Source organism: Cyprinodon variegatus, unplaced genomic scaffold, assembly GCF_000732505.1.
Source record: "Cyprinodon variegatus isolate N-32 unplaced genomic scaffold, C_variegatus-1.0 Scaffold540, whole genome shotgun sequence".
NCBI lineage: Eukaryota > Metazoa > Chordata > Actinopteri > Cyprinodontiformes > Cyprinodontidae > Cyprinodon > Cyprinodon variegatus.
Genome location: NW_015150993.1, coordinates 302448 through 318037, shown reverse-complemented (window position 1 = coordinate 318037; position 15590 = coordinate 302448). Strand labels below are relative to the sequence as shown.

General features: G+C 38.6%; 1 protein-coding gene across 2 annotated transcripts in view; it reads right to left on the bottom strand.

Moving 5' to 3' along the window:
• adamts6 (ADAM metallopeptidase with thrombospondin type 1 motif 6) overlaps positions 1-15590 on the bottom strand; it is a 106345-nt gene that overhangs the window by 21160 nt on the left and 69595 nt on the right. For both annotated transcript variants that reach the window (XM_015391413.1, XM_015391412.1), the window contains exons 17-20: positions 12241-12364; positions 11493-11573; positions 3204-3367; positions 986-1124 (exon numbers count right to left, since the gene is read on the bottom strand). In XM_015391413.1, coding sequence (XP_015246899.1) covers positions 986-1124; positions 3204-3367; positions 11493-11573; positions 12241-12364 — 508 coding nt within the window. The remainder of the gene's footprint in view (positions 1-985; positions 1125-3203; positions 3368-11492; positions 11574-12240; positions 12365-15590) is intronic.

Here is a 15590-nt window from a genome sequence, read left to right as displayed (position 1 = left end):
TGGATGGATGGATGGATGGATGGATGGATGGATGGATGGATGGATGGATGGATGGATGGATGGATGGATGGATGGACGGACGGATGGATGGATGGGTTGATGGATTAATGGATAGATAGATGGGTTGATGGATGGATGGGTTGGTGGGTGGATGGTTTGGATGGTGGGTGGATGGATGGATGGATGGATAGACACATGGGTTGGTGGGTGGATGAATAGATGGGTTGATTTAGGGATACATGTGTCGATGGATGGATGGATGGATGGATGGATGGATGGATGGATGGATGGATGGATGGATGGATGGATGGACAGATGGGTGGATGTCTGGATGGCAAGATGGATGGATGAACGGATGGATGGATGTATGTATGGATAGATGGATGGATGGATGTATGGATGCCAATTCCTTAGCCAGACTTCCCCACTGTTGGATAAAAAGAATATTCCCGCACGTTGCATAAAACTTCACCTCCACTGTTCATCCAGGACTACAACATTATCAGTTGTTTAAACCAATATAGGCAGAGCTGGATTTGTGTGCAGATTTGATTTCCAGTTCATTGAACCATAACTTCTTAAGCTGTAATTTTTTGACAAGAACTGAAATGCCAATAAACAGATTCAAGTTCAAGTCACTATGTAACAACTCCTAGGTGGTCCTGATAACAGAAATGATCAGTGTAAATAAACACACTGACAGAGCCCCATTTCACAAACATGAATGTAGGTAAATGTGAAAATGTATGTAAGGATCCTGTGAAGCTTTCTAGATCTGCTTTTCCAAGATGTTTGATGCTTTGATTAGCATTAATGAGTGCATAAACCAAAAGATAACATCTTCATAGTCTGATAAGCTGTCAGGATTTTGGCCACAACTTTCTCTCACATCTGCAATGCCTTAGTAGCAGTTGTATTGCAGCTGGAACTGACACAAAACTACATTTGAAGACAAAAAGAAAAATGACTTTAATCAAAGACTTACCACCAGCACAAGTAGCTGAGCACTCGGACCAAGGCAGGTGGTGCCAGGCGAAGCCTACCTCGTTGTCACCGCTCCCTGTCCGGTGGATGGGAACATTAAACTTATAGCGTATTCCAAGGTTCTGCTCTTGAAGGAGAACCTGAATAAAAGGAGGGAAACATGTTTATGTGGCTACTTAAACTCATTTTGCAATGTTTGTCTTAAAAATGTCTCAGTGTTTCCCTCTTTGGTTGAATGGTTATTGCAGAGGAATTTCCTATATGTAAGAACTAGTGTTGCACAGAGACCAACACCAGTATCAGGCGGGACCCCGATCTAGCGCTAAACTGGTGGTATCGGTATCAGCGCGTACCAACAAATACGGCACCGATACCATTTTAATAGCCAAAAGTTTATTCAACTATTGTCACCCATTCCAGGTAGGCAATAAAAAGTTCTACTGGATTCACTTTTTTATTAGTCTTTTCTCTTCTACACAAAGGTAAGCAGCAGCTTGACAAAGCCATGATGGCTATTATTTTACATCCAAGTAGTATGCAGTTCTTCGTATATAGACACACGCATCCACTTCAAACAGATGGTATCGGTATGGTATCGCCAAATGACTGCACAGCAAGGTATCGGGTTCAGGTATCTGGGCCAAAAAATAGCCTCAGCGCAACACTAGTTAGAACGGTACATGCTTATTTTACAGATACATGCTAATCGTGTTTAAGTATAAAAGCAAATCATTCAGACACACTGCTACCGAGCAAAGTGTCTTTACCTCCACGGCTAAATCAGCAAATCAGCCTTAAAGCAAACAGCTCGAACTAAGGCTTCAGCCAACTGGACTCAACAGGGATGGGGTGAAAAAATTCTTTACCTTAAAAAAGATCTGTTCGAAGCATAACTTTACTAAGTCTCCATGCTTCAAGCTAGGCTAAGCTAAGCTAGCTGCTGCCTGCTCTGATCCTGACCTGTTTAGGGTCTCTTGACACCAACCATTTTGGTGACATTTTCAGATATTTGTGTGGTGGTGGGGTGAATTACACTGTAAAATGAGGAATGCATTAGAATTAGCTTCCCTGCTTAAAGCTGTCAAGCTAATTTGGCTTGAAATCTGGCCACAGATTCCAAAAAAGTAAAAACAAAAAACAAAAAAACAATTCACTGGAATTGGTTTCCAAGTTTGAAGATGTTTCACTTCCCATCCAGGAAGCTTTTTCCATTCAAATGTCAGCATTAGAATGGAATTCAAAGCTTTAAAATGTAGCCCAAAAACTTGTTTTGGCTTAAATCTCTGCTATAAAATTCACTATAAAGTCTACTATATAGTCCCCACTCTATATAATGCTTGAGGGATTTAAGGGTTAGCCTGGACGTTTGGCCTTAGTTTTTCATTTGATAAGAAATTATTCCACATGTTTTGCTAAGAAAAATCTTGGTAGGTGTGGAATTGAGCCACGGTCCTTCCAGCTTCACATGATACATTAAACAATGCAGCTTAGTGATATTTCCTTATTTTGGAATAGTGCTCTTTAAAACCTAACTCTGCTTTAACATTCTTGTCTTCTTTCTCCATGCTTTATCCCTTCCATAGATGAAATTACACTCATATTGTTTTTATTAACTGGGAATAACCAATTGCTTTTGAAATCAGTTGGTTCTCTAGATTTTATTCAGGGACATAAGAGTAAATATGTTTGATGATGAATGCACACAGCCAACTAGTAAAGCAGACATATATGGGTTCTAAAATGTGCACCATTTTGTGTGGATCTATCATATTTCACAAGGACTGAAAACATTTGTAAAGCACTGCATATGCCGCTAACAGTGCAATAAGTGGACATTAGAGTTGTAGACAGCACAGGCTCCTCTGAATCACTGCACTGTGCTTTGTTCTTTATGTGAAAGCTTAAAACATACAGTAATCCACCAACAAAGGAAAAGAAAAGAAAGATCGAAGTGAAGTTCATATAAACATTACCACCACTGGGAGTAAAATAGTTTTATGATCACATTTATTGAAGGTCAAGTGTACTAAAGCAGTGATTTTATTGGTTCTACCAGATTTTATGAGGGAAAAAGTTGTTTTTTCAAAGTTATAAGCACAACCTTCAAATTTATTTAGCCAATTCCACATTCTCTTCACTATTGTGAAATACATGTTTGAATTTATCACTTTTTGTGTTTTTACAGTTTTGAGTTGACATCAAAAAATCAGCTTTATTACCATAACAAAGAGGTTTTCAGTGGTAGGTCCCAGCGCCTCCAAGGACTCGGGTTCATCGGTAGGTCTCCTGTAGTGGAAGGCCGTCCCTGCGATGTCAAACTTCCTGGGCCAGTCAATGGTCCAGGCTCCGTTGATGAAGTAATCATCCTCTTCAGATTTTAGAGCTGACAGATCACAAGATAAATTCATTTAATATCTTTCAGAAAGCTACAATCCAAAAAAGGCTAGAGTTCTGGTCAGAAGTTAGGATATACTTATCATGAGCATGAACAACATTATCTTTTGGGAGCTTAAATGATATATTGGAACTTTTCTTTGTTTTTTGTGGCCCGATAATGATAAAACTATGTGTGACTACATGGGAAGAGTATTAATCTTACAAATGGGACGGCCAGCACTAATTTGTGTATCGCTTTATGAAAATTGTGAGTGAGCATTTACTGTCAAATTGCTCTAAGTGTCAACCATGGGTAACCAATTAAAAATAACCAAATAAAGAAAATACACAACCAGTAAAGGTCTGGAGACATTTCTAATTATAACCCATTACTTTATACAGAATTTAACACAGAAATAAAATGAGGTGTTTATGCATCCATGTTATACATTGACTTTTTAAATGAAAATATATATATATAAAAAAAATAGTACATTTTTCCATTTTAAAATCTAAGGTGTTTTTTTAAGGAGAGAACAAAATCGTTCAGTTTGGTGTATATATATAGACCATTTCCTGATTCACATATTTTATGAAACACCTTTCGTTTCGTTTGTTTCTTTTTTTTTTCTTTTTTATGTCTTTATGAGAGCAGTGGGCTTTATGCTGCCCTGCAAGGCTTTAAACCTGGGTTTGAATGGAGACAAAGCCATTTTCAAGCACATATTAAGGTGGTGATTTTGAGCCTGGATCCATATTTATTCTTTATTAAATTCATGGCGGAGAATCCTGCTTTACAGCAGCAAATTGAGCCAAACATACTCTAAATGTGCAGGGTCATCTCTGAGCACACTATTTCACTTTTCTGTCATCAGTTCCAGCAGTCCACACTTTTTTTTCACTTTTTCTCATCATCTTCTCCTTCTTACCCATCACCCGGCTTGCCACAGGTTTGCCTGTTGTGTCTAAAAGTAGCTAACAACAGCAACCCAGACTGACAGCTCATTGGCTAATTTGTATCTCGTGTAGACTTGTCCCAGGTCATCTGGATGGCTTTACCATATTAACAGGAGATGATGTGATTTATAAAGGTTTTAAATCAGGTTGGGTCCGGATTAGCAAGCAGGCGGGTCCTGATCCGGACCGCGGACCACTAATCCGTGACCTCTGACCTAAACTACCCACATACTACCCACATCTATACATTTCAGACCAAATCATCCTGTTGGCAAATGTGAATTTAAAACAACTTTCAATATTCCAAACCTGTTTATTCTGATTTAAATCAGTGGGTTGAACTGCAAATTGGGATGGTGGCAAAGAGGGTTTTCAACTGGATGGGGACTTCATAAAAGATAAATCACTGAAACACCAGTAGAAACTTGGAAAAGTCTCGTCAGTAACTGTGATTGATTATTGAGTGGGTATGGATCATTTTTAACAGCTCATTTTTTCCCAAATCTAGTAAGAAATTACTCTTTCCTAAACAAGGTTAAGTTTATAGTTGAATAACGGCAAATCTACACTGCACTGGCCACTATATGATGTAGAGCTCTCTACCTGCTCGATAAGGCACATTTCTTGTCAGCCAATTACATGGCAGCAACTGAATGCATTTAGCATGTAAACATCATCAAAGGTGATTTAAGTGACTTTGATCGTGGCATGGTTAATGGTGCCAGACGGGCTGGTAGGAGGATTTCGGAAAATACTGATCTACCAGGATTTTCGTCCATCTGTAGGGTTTAATAAGAATGGTCCAAAAAAGAGAAAATATCCACTGAATTGCATTTTTGTGGGTGCAAGTGCCTTGTCGATGCCAGAGGTCAAAGAGAATGGCCAGACTAGTTTGAGCTGACAGAAAGGAAACAGTAACTGTGACAACCAGTCATTAGAACGGAGGTATTCCAAAGAACATCTCTGAAGGAACAGCACAACAGACCTTGAGGTGGATGGGCTACGGTAGCAGAAGACCACTCCTGTCAGCTAAGAACGGAGGCCATCATTTTCTCAGTCTCATTCATACTGCATAATAGAAGATTTAAAAAATTGTTGCCTGTTCTGACGAGTCTCGATTTCTGCTGCAACATTGCGATGGTAGGGTCAGAATTTGGTGTCAAGAAGATGAAAGCTTGGACCGATCCTGCCTTGTATCAACGGTCCACGCTGGTGGTGGGGTCATGGGGTGGGGGATATTTTCTTGGCACACTTTGGGCCCATTAGCAGGAGTTGAGCATCATGTCATCATCATAAACATAGTATTGTTGGTGACCATGTCCATTACTTTATCACCACAGTTTACCCATCTTCTGATGGCTACTTCCAGCAGATAAGATGCCATTTCATAAAGCATACGTAAATAATCTCAAACTTGTTACTTGAACATGACAATGAGTTCACTGTCCTCAAATGATCTCAATCCGATGGAACAATTTTGGGATGTGGAGGAACAGGAGATTCTCGTGATGAATGGGCATCCGACTAATCTGCCGCATCTATGTGATGCTATCTTATGAATATGGACCAAAATCTCTGAGAAATGTTTGCAGTACCTTGTCAAATCTATGCCATGAAGGATTATGGCCAGTGTTGTGCATTAACTAGTTCAATGGATGGCGTTCATTTAATATGTTCATATTTTTAGTGAACAGTGAACTGAATGAATTAGTTTTGAAGTAATGAAACTAGACTACAGCGATATTCACTCTGAGAATAATGAGCGACACACACGGCTCACATTCGCCTTCAAATAATAAAAACACTTTTCATTGGATAACATCAGGTTTCACTACAGCACACAGCATGACAAACCAGTATATCTACTGCTAGTACTAGTCTGTGGGATTCAGACTCATCTGCTGGTATTTCTGATGCCAGTTTTGCAGAGCGCATGGCGGAGTTTTATGATCTAACAAAGGAAGACTTGGAACACTTCTATGCAAACTGTGCCCATTAAGACTTAACAAACAGGTCCATTTGTCAGAAACATCCATATTAAATTTAAAGCGACACATTGAGTTAAAGCATCCGAGCAATGTTGGGAAATATCTGCCACTGATGCACTCATTTTTGATGCAGATCTTTTTAGCAGAACCTGAATGTGCCCCCTATGTTTCTGAAGTTCTGTGTAATTTGGCTAAATAAAGGCTTCACTGCACACACACTATACCTTACCTGCATCAAGTATTTTCAATTTCTTTCTATATATTATGATCACACATTTAGAGGTTGAAATATGAGGTTGTATTTTGTAGGATTGTGACTTAATTTACCAAATAAACTTGAACATAAATGAACTAATTCAATTATAGATTTGTGAGCTTACTTTACATTAATTTTCAGAAAAAGTGAAATATGAACATGAGCAAGTTCATTTTCATCTGTGTGTGAACTGATATTTGAACTTGTTCTTTTTAATTATGAACTGGCACAACATTGATTATGTCAGTTTTGAAAGTCAAAGGGGGTCCAATCCAGTACTAACAAGGTGTACCCAATAAAGTGGGTAAGCCAAAATCTTCCAGAGGTTAGAACCCCTGAAGGCTATCTGTTTTATTGGCAAAAAACAACTTTGGCTTAGCTAGCTATTGTGTTTCAAAGCAGAGTTAGACGGCCACAACATGAGACTCTGGGTCACATGACTCATCCAGTGACAGATCCGACCCTCTCGAGTCGCCTAGGTGCGTTTTTTTAAGAAGGGCAATCCTTATGAAGCATCAATACCCAACAAATGCTGTAACTCCCTTGATAAACACTTTAATATATATTTAATAAAGCCAAAACTTGGGTCAAATGCTACACAGAGATGTTTTAAAGCTCTACTGGCCATACGGACAAGCCTTCTGGCTTTCAAGGTCAAATGACAGAAGGATTTAACTATTTAGCCAAAATGACAAGAATCCACATAGGGAATGGTGCTGTATAACAAGCAAGTAGTGTAATATTCAAGATAAGGACATTTTATCTAAAAACTCCAATATTTTCATACTCATAGAAACACTCTGCTTCTGTTAAAAGTTCCTGTAACTGATCAGTTAATTTTACATGGGTCAGTTGCTTTCATAACTTTTATTGCTGATCAAGCTTTTCCTAACATTCTACACATTAAAATAAATACTAATGGCCGCTATGATTCATACTAATATCCTATTGGGTCAATATCGGTATTAGCCAATTCTCTAAGACGCAATATCGGTATCATATCGGAAATGAAGAGTTGTTTCGGGACATCCCTTTCAGTGAGAGTACCTGATAGGAGCTACTATTTAAAGAAATAGTGACCTGAGCTCTATGTGGGAGTGTTGGCCTAGTGCAGGGGTGTCAAACTGGTTCCAGAAAGGGCCGTGTGGCTGCAGGTTTTCTTTCCAACCAAGCAATAGCACACCAGACTTCTTTCATTTCATCAAGGGAGTCCAATCTGAACATGATGACTTGATGGGATGAATGGAGTCTGGTGTGCTATTGTTTTGTTGGAAAGAAAACCTGCAGCCACACGGCCCTTTCTGGAACCAGTTTGACACCTGTGGCCTAGTGGTTAGAGCAGTGTGCTTGTGCTCAAAGAATGTTGCAAGTACCCAGTTCAATCCCAACACCCTCCACTCTAGGTTCCTAAGCAAAACCCTTAACCCCACACGATGGGTTAAATGCAGAGAGTGAATTTCATCAATGGGAGATCATCCATTTTCCGTCACGCTTATCCCAAGCAGGGTCAATGGGGCCTATCTCCAGCTGTCCATCGCAGGGTAGCACAGACACAAACAACCATTCACACTTAAGGAAAATTTAGAGAAGCCAATTAACCTTATCATCATTATTTAGACTGTGGGAGGAAGCCAGAGTACCCACAGAGAACCCACACATGCTCAGAGAGAACAGGCAAACTCCATGCAGAAAGACCCGGGGCTGGGAATCGAACCCAGAACCTTCTTGTTGCAAGGCAGCAGTGCTGCTGACTGCATCACTGAGCTCAATAAATTTCAATTATTAATATTAAGTCAGACACTGTTTGAATGAGTAAAAGAAATCCCTGTCAATTCAAGCATGTGCACCCAAGCACCCAGTCATTTCATCCTGATAGAGAATGACTTGAATCTATCTTTGAATCACATTTAGCTGAAGATTTGTTATTAATTTCAGCTCATCTTGATCCTTTATCCTGAAGTCATTAACAACATCGCATTACAAGGAATACACATACCTCCCCTGTAGGAGGTGCATAGGAAAAAAGAAGTTTAGGTGAAAGCCGTAAAAGCTTCATGAATAAAATAACAATAGGTGTCCCTTTTCAACAGATCTAGATAGCTCCTCTTTTTCTGCACCAAATCATTGTCAAATTGGAAAAGACAAAGCAATCCAGCCACTTAATAATCTGTCAGCCTGGTCCATGTTCTGTAAATACTCCTTCGCAGAATTTACTTGACGAACAATGGTTCACTGCTCCTTAACATACCACAGCCTCCTCCTTTATCTACAAATCCATTTTCAGCACATCTGGCACTGATTGTGAGCATTGTGATTTTTTGACGAGTGTAGTTTGAACAAGTCGTGCGCAAATATCACCCTCTCTATATTTATGCTTCCTCATGCAGACCTAATAAAACATCGGAAAAAATGCAACATTTTCATACTAGAGGAGCAAAGAGCCAGGCAACGCTACATAAGAAAAATATTATCACTATCACTGAGGTCACAGAGGAAATTCATGACAAAGCTACAAACTGTTTGGACGGGTAAATAAAAGCCAAGAAATGTGAGTCTTTAAACGGTGATATATGAACATCATATCCTCCATGTTCCCGGCGGAGCAGGCAGCTGTCACCACGGCCCTATAAATCCGACACAGCTCTCCACTTCAGAGTGTGGCTTAAGTCCTCCATCACCACCATCCGCTATAAATTCAACATGCTGTCACATGTCTTTCTCTGGTTAATGATAAGACGCAGGGCTGGCTTAATTGAATCCGGTTGTCTGATTGTTTTGCTTCTGACACTGCCAGCGTTGCAAATGCTTTCTTGTTTAGTCTGGAACAAAGTGGATGAGTCTGGTGCCAAGACAGTTATTAATAGGTTTCAGGGAAGGTTTTATATATATATATATATATATATATATATATATATATATATATATATATATATATATATATATATATATATATATATATATATATATATATATATATATATATATATATATATATATATATATATACTTTGCATTAAGCAAGAGGAGATTAGATGAAGAAATTCTCCAATTTTCTTTTAACAAAGATGTGAGGAAATGCAAATGACAGACCAAAAAATATGAAACAGATTAGTGGTGCAAACTGCCAAGCCATCACACTGTAGTTAATTAAAACCGATTCACTTCAGCAAATAAAATAACAGATGATCTGTTAAAGGTTATGTGAAGACGTTTTAGGCTAGTTCTCTAAAACAAACCCTTAACCTGAAACCACAGTACTTAAAATACTGCAATGCTTAAATGTAGCTTTTGCACAAGTCCATTTGTTGATTTCTGTCTTGATTTGTTTTTTACATCAAGAAAACAATTGTCTAACATATTAAATCGTTGCAGTGGTCCAGACTTTGACAGAACCAGTGCAACACATTGTTCCTCCTTTTTTCAGGTCAATCTGTTCTAAATTTGCTGCTGTGCTTGGAATCATGGTCCTGTTGCATGACCTACTTTCAGAAATGGGTAAGAAAAACTCAAAATAATGTTTAATAGTTTTTTACTAAAGACCTTTTGAATATTTTTTATGCCTTATTCTTAATGGGGACAGAACCTGCATTAAAATATATAAAAAATTATCTGGAAAATAGTTATGCTCTGCAAGGTCACAATATGAAACAAGCACTAAATGTCTGTAGCAAGATCTTTATGGTTAATGGTCATGGTGGCAGTATATACAGACCTAATATTATCTTGGCTAGCACCCATCAAAACTAAACTGTTACTCATTACCAATTGTAAACTGTAAACCAATGTCAATTTGGTCAGTTTGTCTAGAATTCGATCAATAAGTTGCTTCCTTCTCACTTCCATCATAGATTTGTTTGTTATCATGTATTTCACGTCGATTCAACTCAAAATGGGCCCGGATTTTAGCTCCATTCCACGTTTGGTGTTCTATTCCGAGGCTTCAAAGTATAGAACGGTCTCCCCTCCTCCTTTGCTGAACCCTCACAAAACCAGTTCAAGAACAATTTATAACTTTTCCTGTTAGATAAATATAGTCTGTCATTTACACTACTGTATACTGAAATTATGTAGCAACATATCACATGCACGCTTTCATTGAGGTTAAATATTTACACATTTGTATGGAGGTTACCACTTTTTTGGTAACCTTTCGACACATTTTACTGTAAAGGTTAAATCTGATATTGTATATTTTACTGAAAATAAACTAAACCAAACTAGAAAATCCCTCAGAGAGCACAGAACAACAAGCAGCAAAGTTTGCCCCGAATCATGTCGTACACCTATAGCTAAAACTCTCACATGATCTGGATTATTACCAAATTTTATTTAATTGTTCCTTGACGTGAGGCACACCTTTGTTAGAAAATGTCCTTTAAAAATTTTTCTATTGATCATGCTAACAAACCAACGACTTTCCCTTTTCTTGTGTTTTTGTCTTCAGTAAAATACCTACGGACGTTTTGAGTCCGATGATGAGGCTGTCAATAGTCTCTGCTGCCACCCTCTGGTTTAGTGGGGAACTGCTTGTTCCGCCAAATAGGCCGATCTCACAATGTTAGAGAAACTTAAAAAAAATTCCTGTACAATAAATCCATACATTTTCAAGTTGTCTCCTAAACACATAATCCTTAGCGGAGGTAAAAAAAAACCTAACACCAGATGAATATGTACAATTTTCAGATAATATGTTGCATAAAAAAGGCAATTAAGAAGGAAATTCCACTGCAGAAACAACACAAAATCAGCTCAACAGGTTTTATAACGCACATTCAAGACTCGACGAGAATCTTTCAGAAATTTCAACACTTCTAGCAAATTTTGCCAGTGAAAAAAAAACACAACATATTTTGATATCTCATGCTACTGACTTGGTTGTCAGGTTTCCTTTATGTTATCATAACACAGCCTTAATGAAGTCCAATACTCACCTATGTAGTTCTTTGACATGGCGACTTCTCTAATCTCAATGTGAACTGATCCTTTCGGGATCTGCACCACATCCATGTAACCTAAAAGCGAAAAATAAAGGAGATATTTTAGAGGTATAGTAACTTTCCACCTCAACCAATCTTCATCTCTGTGTGACATATTACTTCAGCACATATGAGACATGAGCTGACGTATGATTCTAAGTAGGAGTACATATAGATTAAATTCCAAATCACCCAAAAAAGGATAAAGCAAGTCCTGCAGGAGGACAAAACGGCTCCGTTTTTTTCTTTTTACAGTCCATCATGCACACATCGTATTTTTAGGTGGTTTATAAGCCATACCATAGAAGGAGAAATATGTTTTCTCCTACTCATGCTCTCGATAGACCAACTCAGTCTACACTTTACGCCATAGGCCTGTCTGCTGATTTCTGGCTCCCTGATTGAATTAACAGGAAATATAAGTTATGATCTGTATCTTGACAGAGCTGCAAACATATGCTGTGTAGCTGGGTGACAAAGGAAAATGACCCCCCTGCTTCTGAGGCATTTAAGGCTGTAAAACAAGGGGGCTGAATCATTTTGTTGATTTTATAGACGTCTGCTGTGTCACATATGGTCATAGAAGCTAAGGGAAAAGTACTATCTCTGTCCTCCGCAGCGTATCTGCTGCTCTGACTAAACTCTGATGGGACAGAACATCCCTAAGTCCCTTATCTTAAAACTCAGGGCAGACATGTTTTACCTCCTCTAGGCAGAGACTCATTGAAGAGCCCCTCTGTGGCCTCACAGGTGCTGCCGTCCCCTCCGCACACACGGCATCGATCTTCTTTAGCGCCAGAGCCCAGGATGTTGTCGCAGCCCACATGCTTTGGAGTCAACAGATGAAGAGATTCAAGATTTTAACTTATTCCAGGGAGTGATTTTTTAATGCATTTCAAAAGTTTTAACGTCCCTGTTGATTTTTTTTTTTATTTGGCCTTATTATGAGAACAAGCAAGGTTCCTCCTGTTCGGTCAGTGTGCAGGAAATATTGCCTTTCCTTGTGACAGAAAAGCAAACCTCATAACAAAAACAAGCAGGATAGCTGAAAACATGTAAAAAAAACTATTTCTATATCAGACTAATTTCTAAAATCACACATTCAATACATTTTATATGATAGGCAGGGCTCCATGATGCGCTATAGGGGCTTTTAATAACAGCTTTATCATTCAAGTACCAGTCTTAGAAACTTTATTAGATTTTGTAAAGATTATCTGAATTGGATTTTCACAGTTTGACACTAAAAGAACCACAAATATGTTTTTAGATCGATTTTTCTTGTTGTTATTATTGAAAATTATGTGTTCTGTATCACATAATAACCTATGGAGGAAAAACCATACTTTATCTTTATGGCAAGTTTAAAGTCTTTTCTTATTTTTGAAGCTCAAAATATAAATAAACTATTGGACATTTAAAATGGCAACAGATTTTCAAAGGTAGAAATAATAAGTTGTTTTTCGTGCAATATTTTGCAATTGTGTAATTAAAATATATTTTTCCAGCTCTACTGTAAGAGACTTAATGAGACACAGGGCAAAATGGCTCCAGAGGCGCACCTTGTCAACAGGCAAACCAAGCAACTGCTTGGAGCCCCGAGTCGCTGGGGGGCCCCCGAGAGCCAGCTACTGTACATCCGGTAGATAAACAGCAACAGGCGAGCATGAAGTGGCAACGCTATAGTGACTGAGGAGATGCACAACTGCATTTAAAAATTCAGATTGGATGGAATGTTGATTGACATTGGCTTTGCCTAGTCAAAATCCAGCCCAGCCCAGCCCAGGTGGATGACATCCCTTAATGAAAATGAACGTAGCCTAGCGAATGGGTGACGTTGTAGGCCTATCGTTCAGTAAATTGGAAAGCAATTATGTAACTAAGCTGAAGGAAAATGATTCATTTTCCATGTCTAAAGAGAGACTTTCTAAAGAGAGACTTTCAGGACTGGCGCTTATTTCTATAGAGTATAGCGTGCGAAGGTCTTTGGGTCTGGAGGACTTAGGCCCCGTCCACACAAAGTCAAAACAAACACGAAACGCTAATATTTTCCACAACTTTTGTCGTAAAGACGGAGACCTAAAATAAATGTGATCGACCAGACGAATGCATGAAAACGCTGCAAAATGTATGCCAGGCCTGTAAGTGGCGCTGTGGTGCCAAAGCAAAAATAGGCAACGAAATGTTGGGCATGCGCACTAATATTTATACATGGTTGCCCTGCGGGTCCATTTTCGTGGTTCAGTCAAATCCAGGTGCTGAACTATGTCTTCGATATTGCTCTGTTCTTCCTGGAGATATTCCAGAAGAAGAAGATTCTGTTGTAAGCCCGACAGCAGGGTGAGTAGCATGAGCAGCAACCATTCAACACAGTACGGCGCCATTGTTGTTGTGATACTGTTTCGCGCATGCGTGTTTAGAGGCGGCGCTATGACGCATGCGTGTAAAAAAAAAAAGCGGTTAGAGCTTGAAGGTGGAAACGCGAAAACGGCGTTTCAAAATCTTCCCACTCTGAAGGCTTAATAAAAAAAAAGATCGTTTACAGACCCCCGAAACGCCGGCTTCGTATGGATGAGAGGCTGGTTTGGTGAAAGATTTGTGCGTTTAGGCCAGGGTTTGACTTCGTGTGGACGGGGCCTCAGTGTCTGCATTTGCACAAGCCAAGGCCCGTAAGCAGCAATTCTGGAAGCAGTATAGCACCCCAATCATTTCACTACACTTACTATACTTTATATTTTGTACAAAGTTTATATTGGGTTTTTAAAGTAATTTACTGTTTTCTTTTCTTTTATTATACATTTATTTTAATTTATTAGTTTATTCTTTACTTTTATTTTTTTATATTTTCCAAAATAACAAGGTTGTTCATGTTTAGAACATTTGGAATAAAAAAAGTTTTATTTTATACATTTTTCTTTGGTGTCAGATTATTTATAGCCTAACATAATGGTGATGAACACTGGTCAGTAGGGCCCCCTAGGATTTTTTGCTTGGGGCCCCCACAGATTCTAGAATCGCCTCTGAATGGCTCTCTACATAAATGAAAGGGAGAAAAAAAATACACTCATTTTATTCACTGTCATTTTAATTCTCCTTTAGAAAATGTTTTTAAACGTCTGAAAAATAAAGTTTCTCCTGAGCTCTGACCAGCTGTTTCTTTTAGAAACATAGCATGATGCCACCAGCACCTTGTTTCATCATGGAGATGATGTCTCTATTCTGTGTGCAGTGTTAAGTTGTAAACACAAAGTGTGTATGATGTAAGCAGGTTATGTGATTTTTGTTAAGAAGACGCTGCAAAATTTTATCTGAAATTACAACTTCCACCTATTTTCCACAGCCTGAATATAGAACTACAACTACTGCGTTGTTAGCATTCATACCTGCGTTAGCAACTTGTCCACAGCCAACGACATTGATAAAGCAGGCGCCATCTTAACATGTTAATTGGTTACCATGCTAATGTCATCTTTAAATGACTTTAGCTAAAGCAGGAACCACTGAGTACTGATGTCAATTCCCAGGTAACAGACATCTGTACCATATTATTTCAAATGTAAATGTAAACAGAATTTATTGTGCTTGGTAATGACATGAAAGTATATGAATAAAAGGTATTAGTCATCCTGGTATGTTTTGGATCATTATTTTGGTGGATGAAGAACCTCTGCCTCCGTCCCATTGCATTATACCACCACCACCATGTATCACAAAGGGGATTTTGCGTTCAAGAAGTTGTACACTTAAAAAACATCCCGGCAGATTCTGTTCACCAATTAAGCAATTATCAATTAGAGGGATTTGAAAACCAAATGCGAGCCTGAAGTTTCAGATTTTATTTGTTAAAGGAGAATTCCGGTTTTAAACACTTTTAGCCCATTTTCTGTAGTGTCCAGGATGAAATCGAATGATCGACACCAAAATTTTGACAATTGCTCCTGTCTCTGCTTTTTGGCTCATTTAGAATCCCCCCCTGGCTGCTTCAGAATGGCTTCCATACAGTTGTAGTCTTTTCGCTTCACTCTGTGTACTCCGACGTCGAGAATCAAGAAT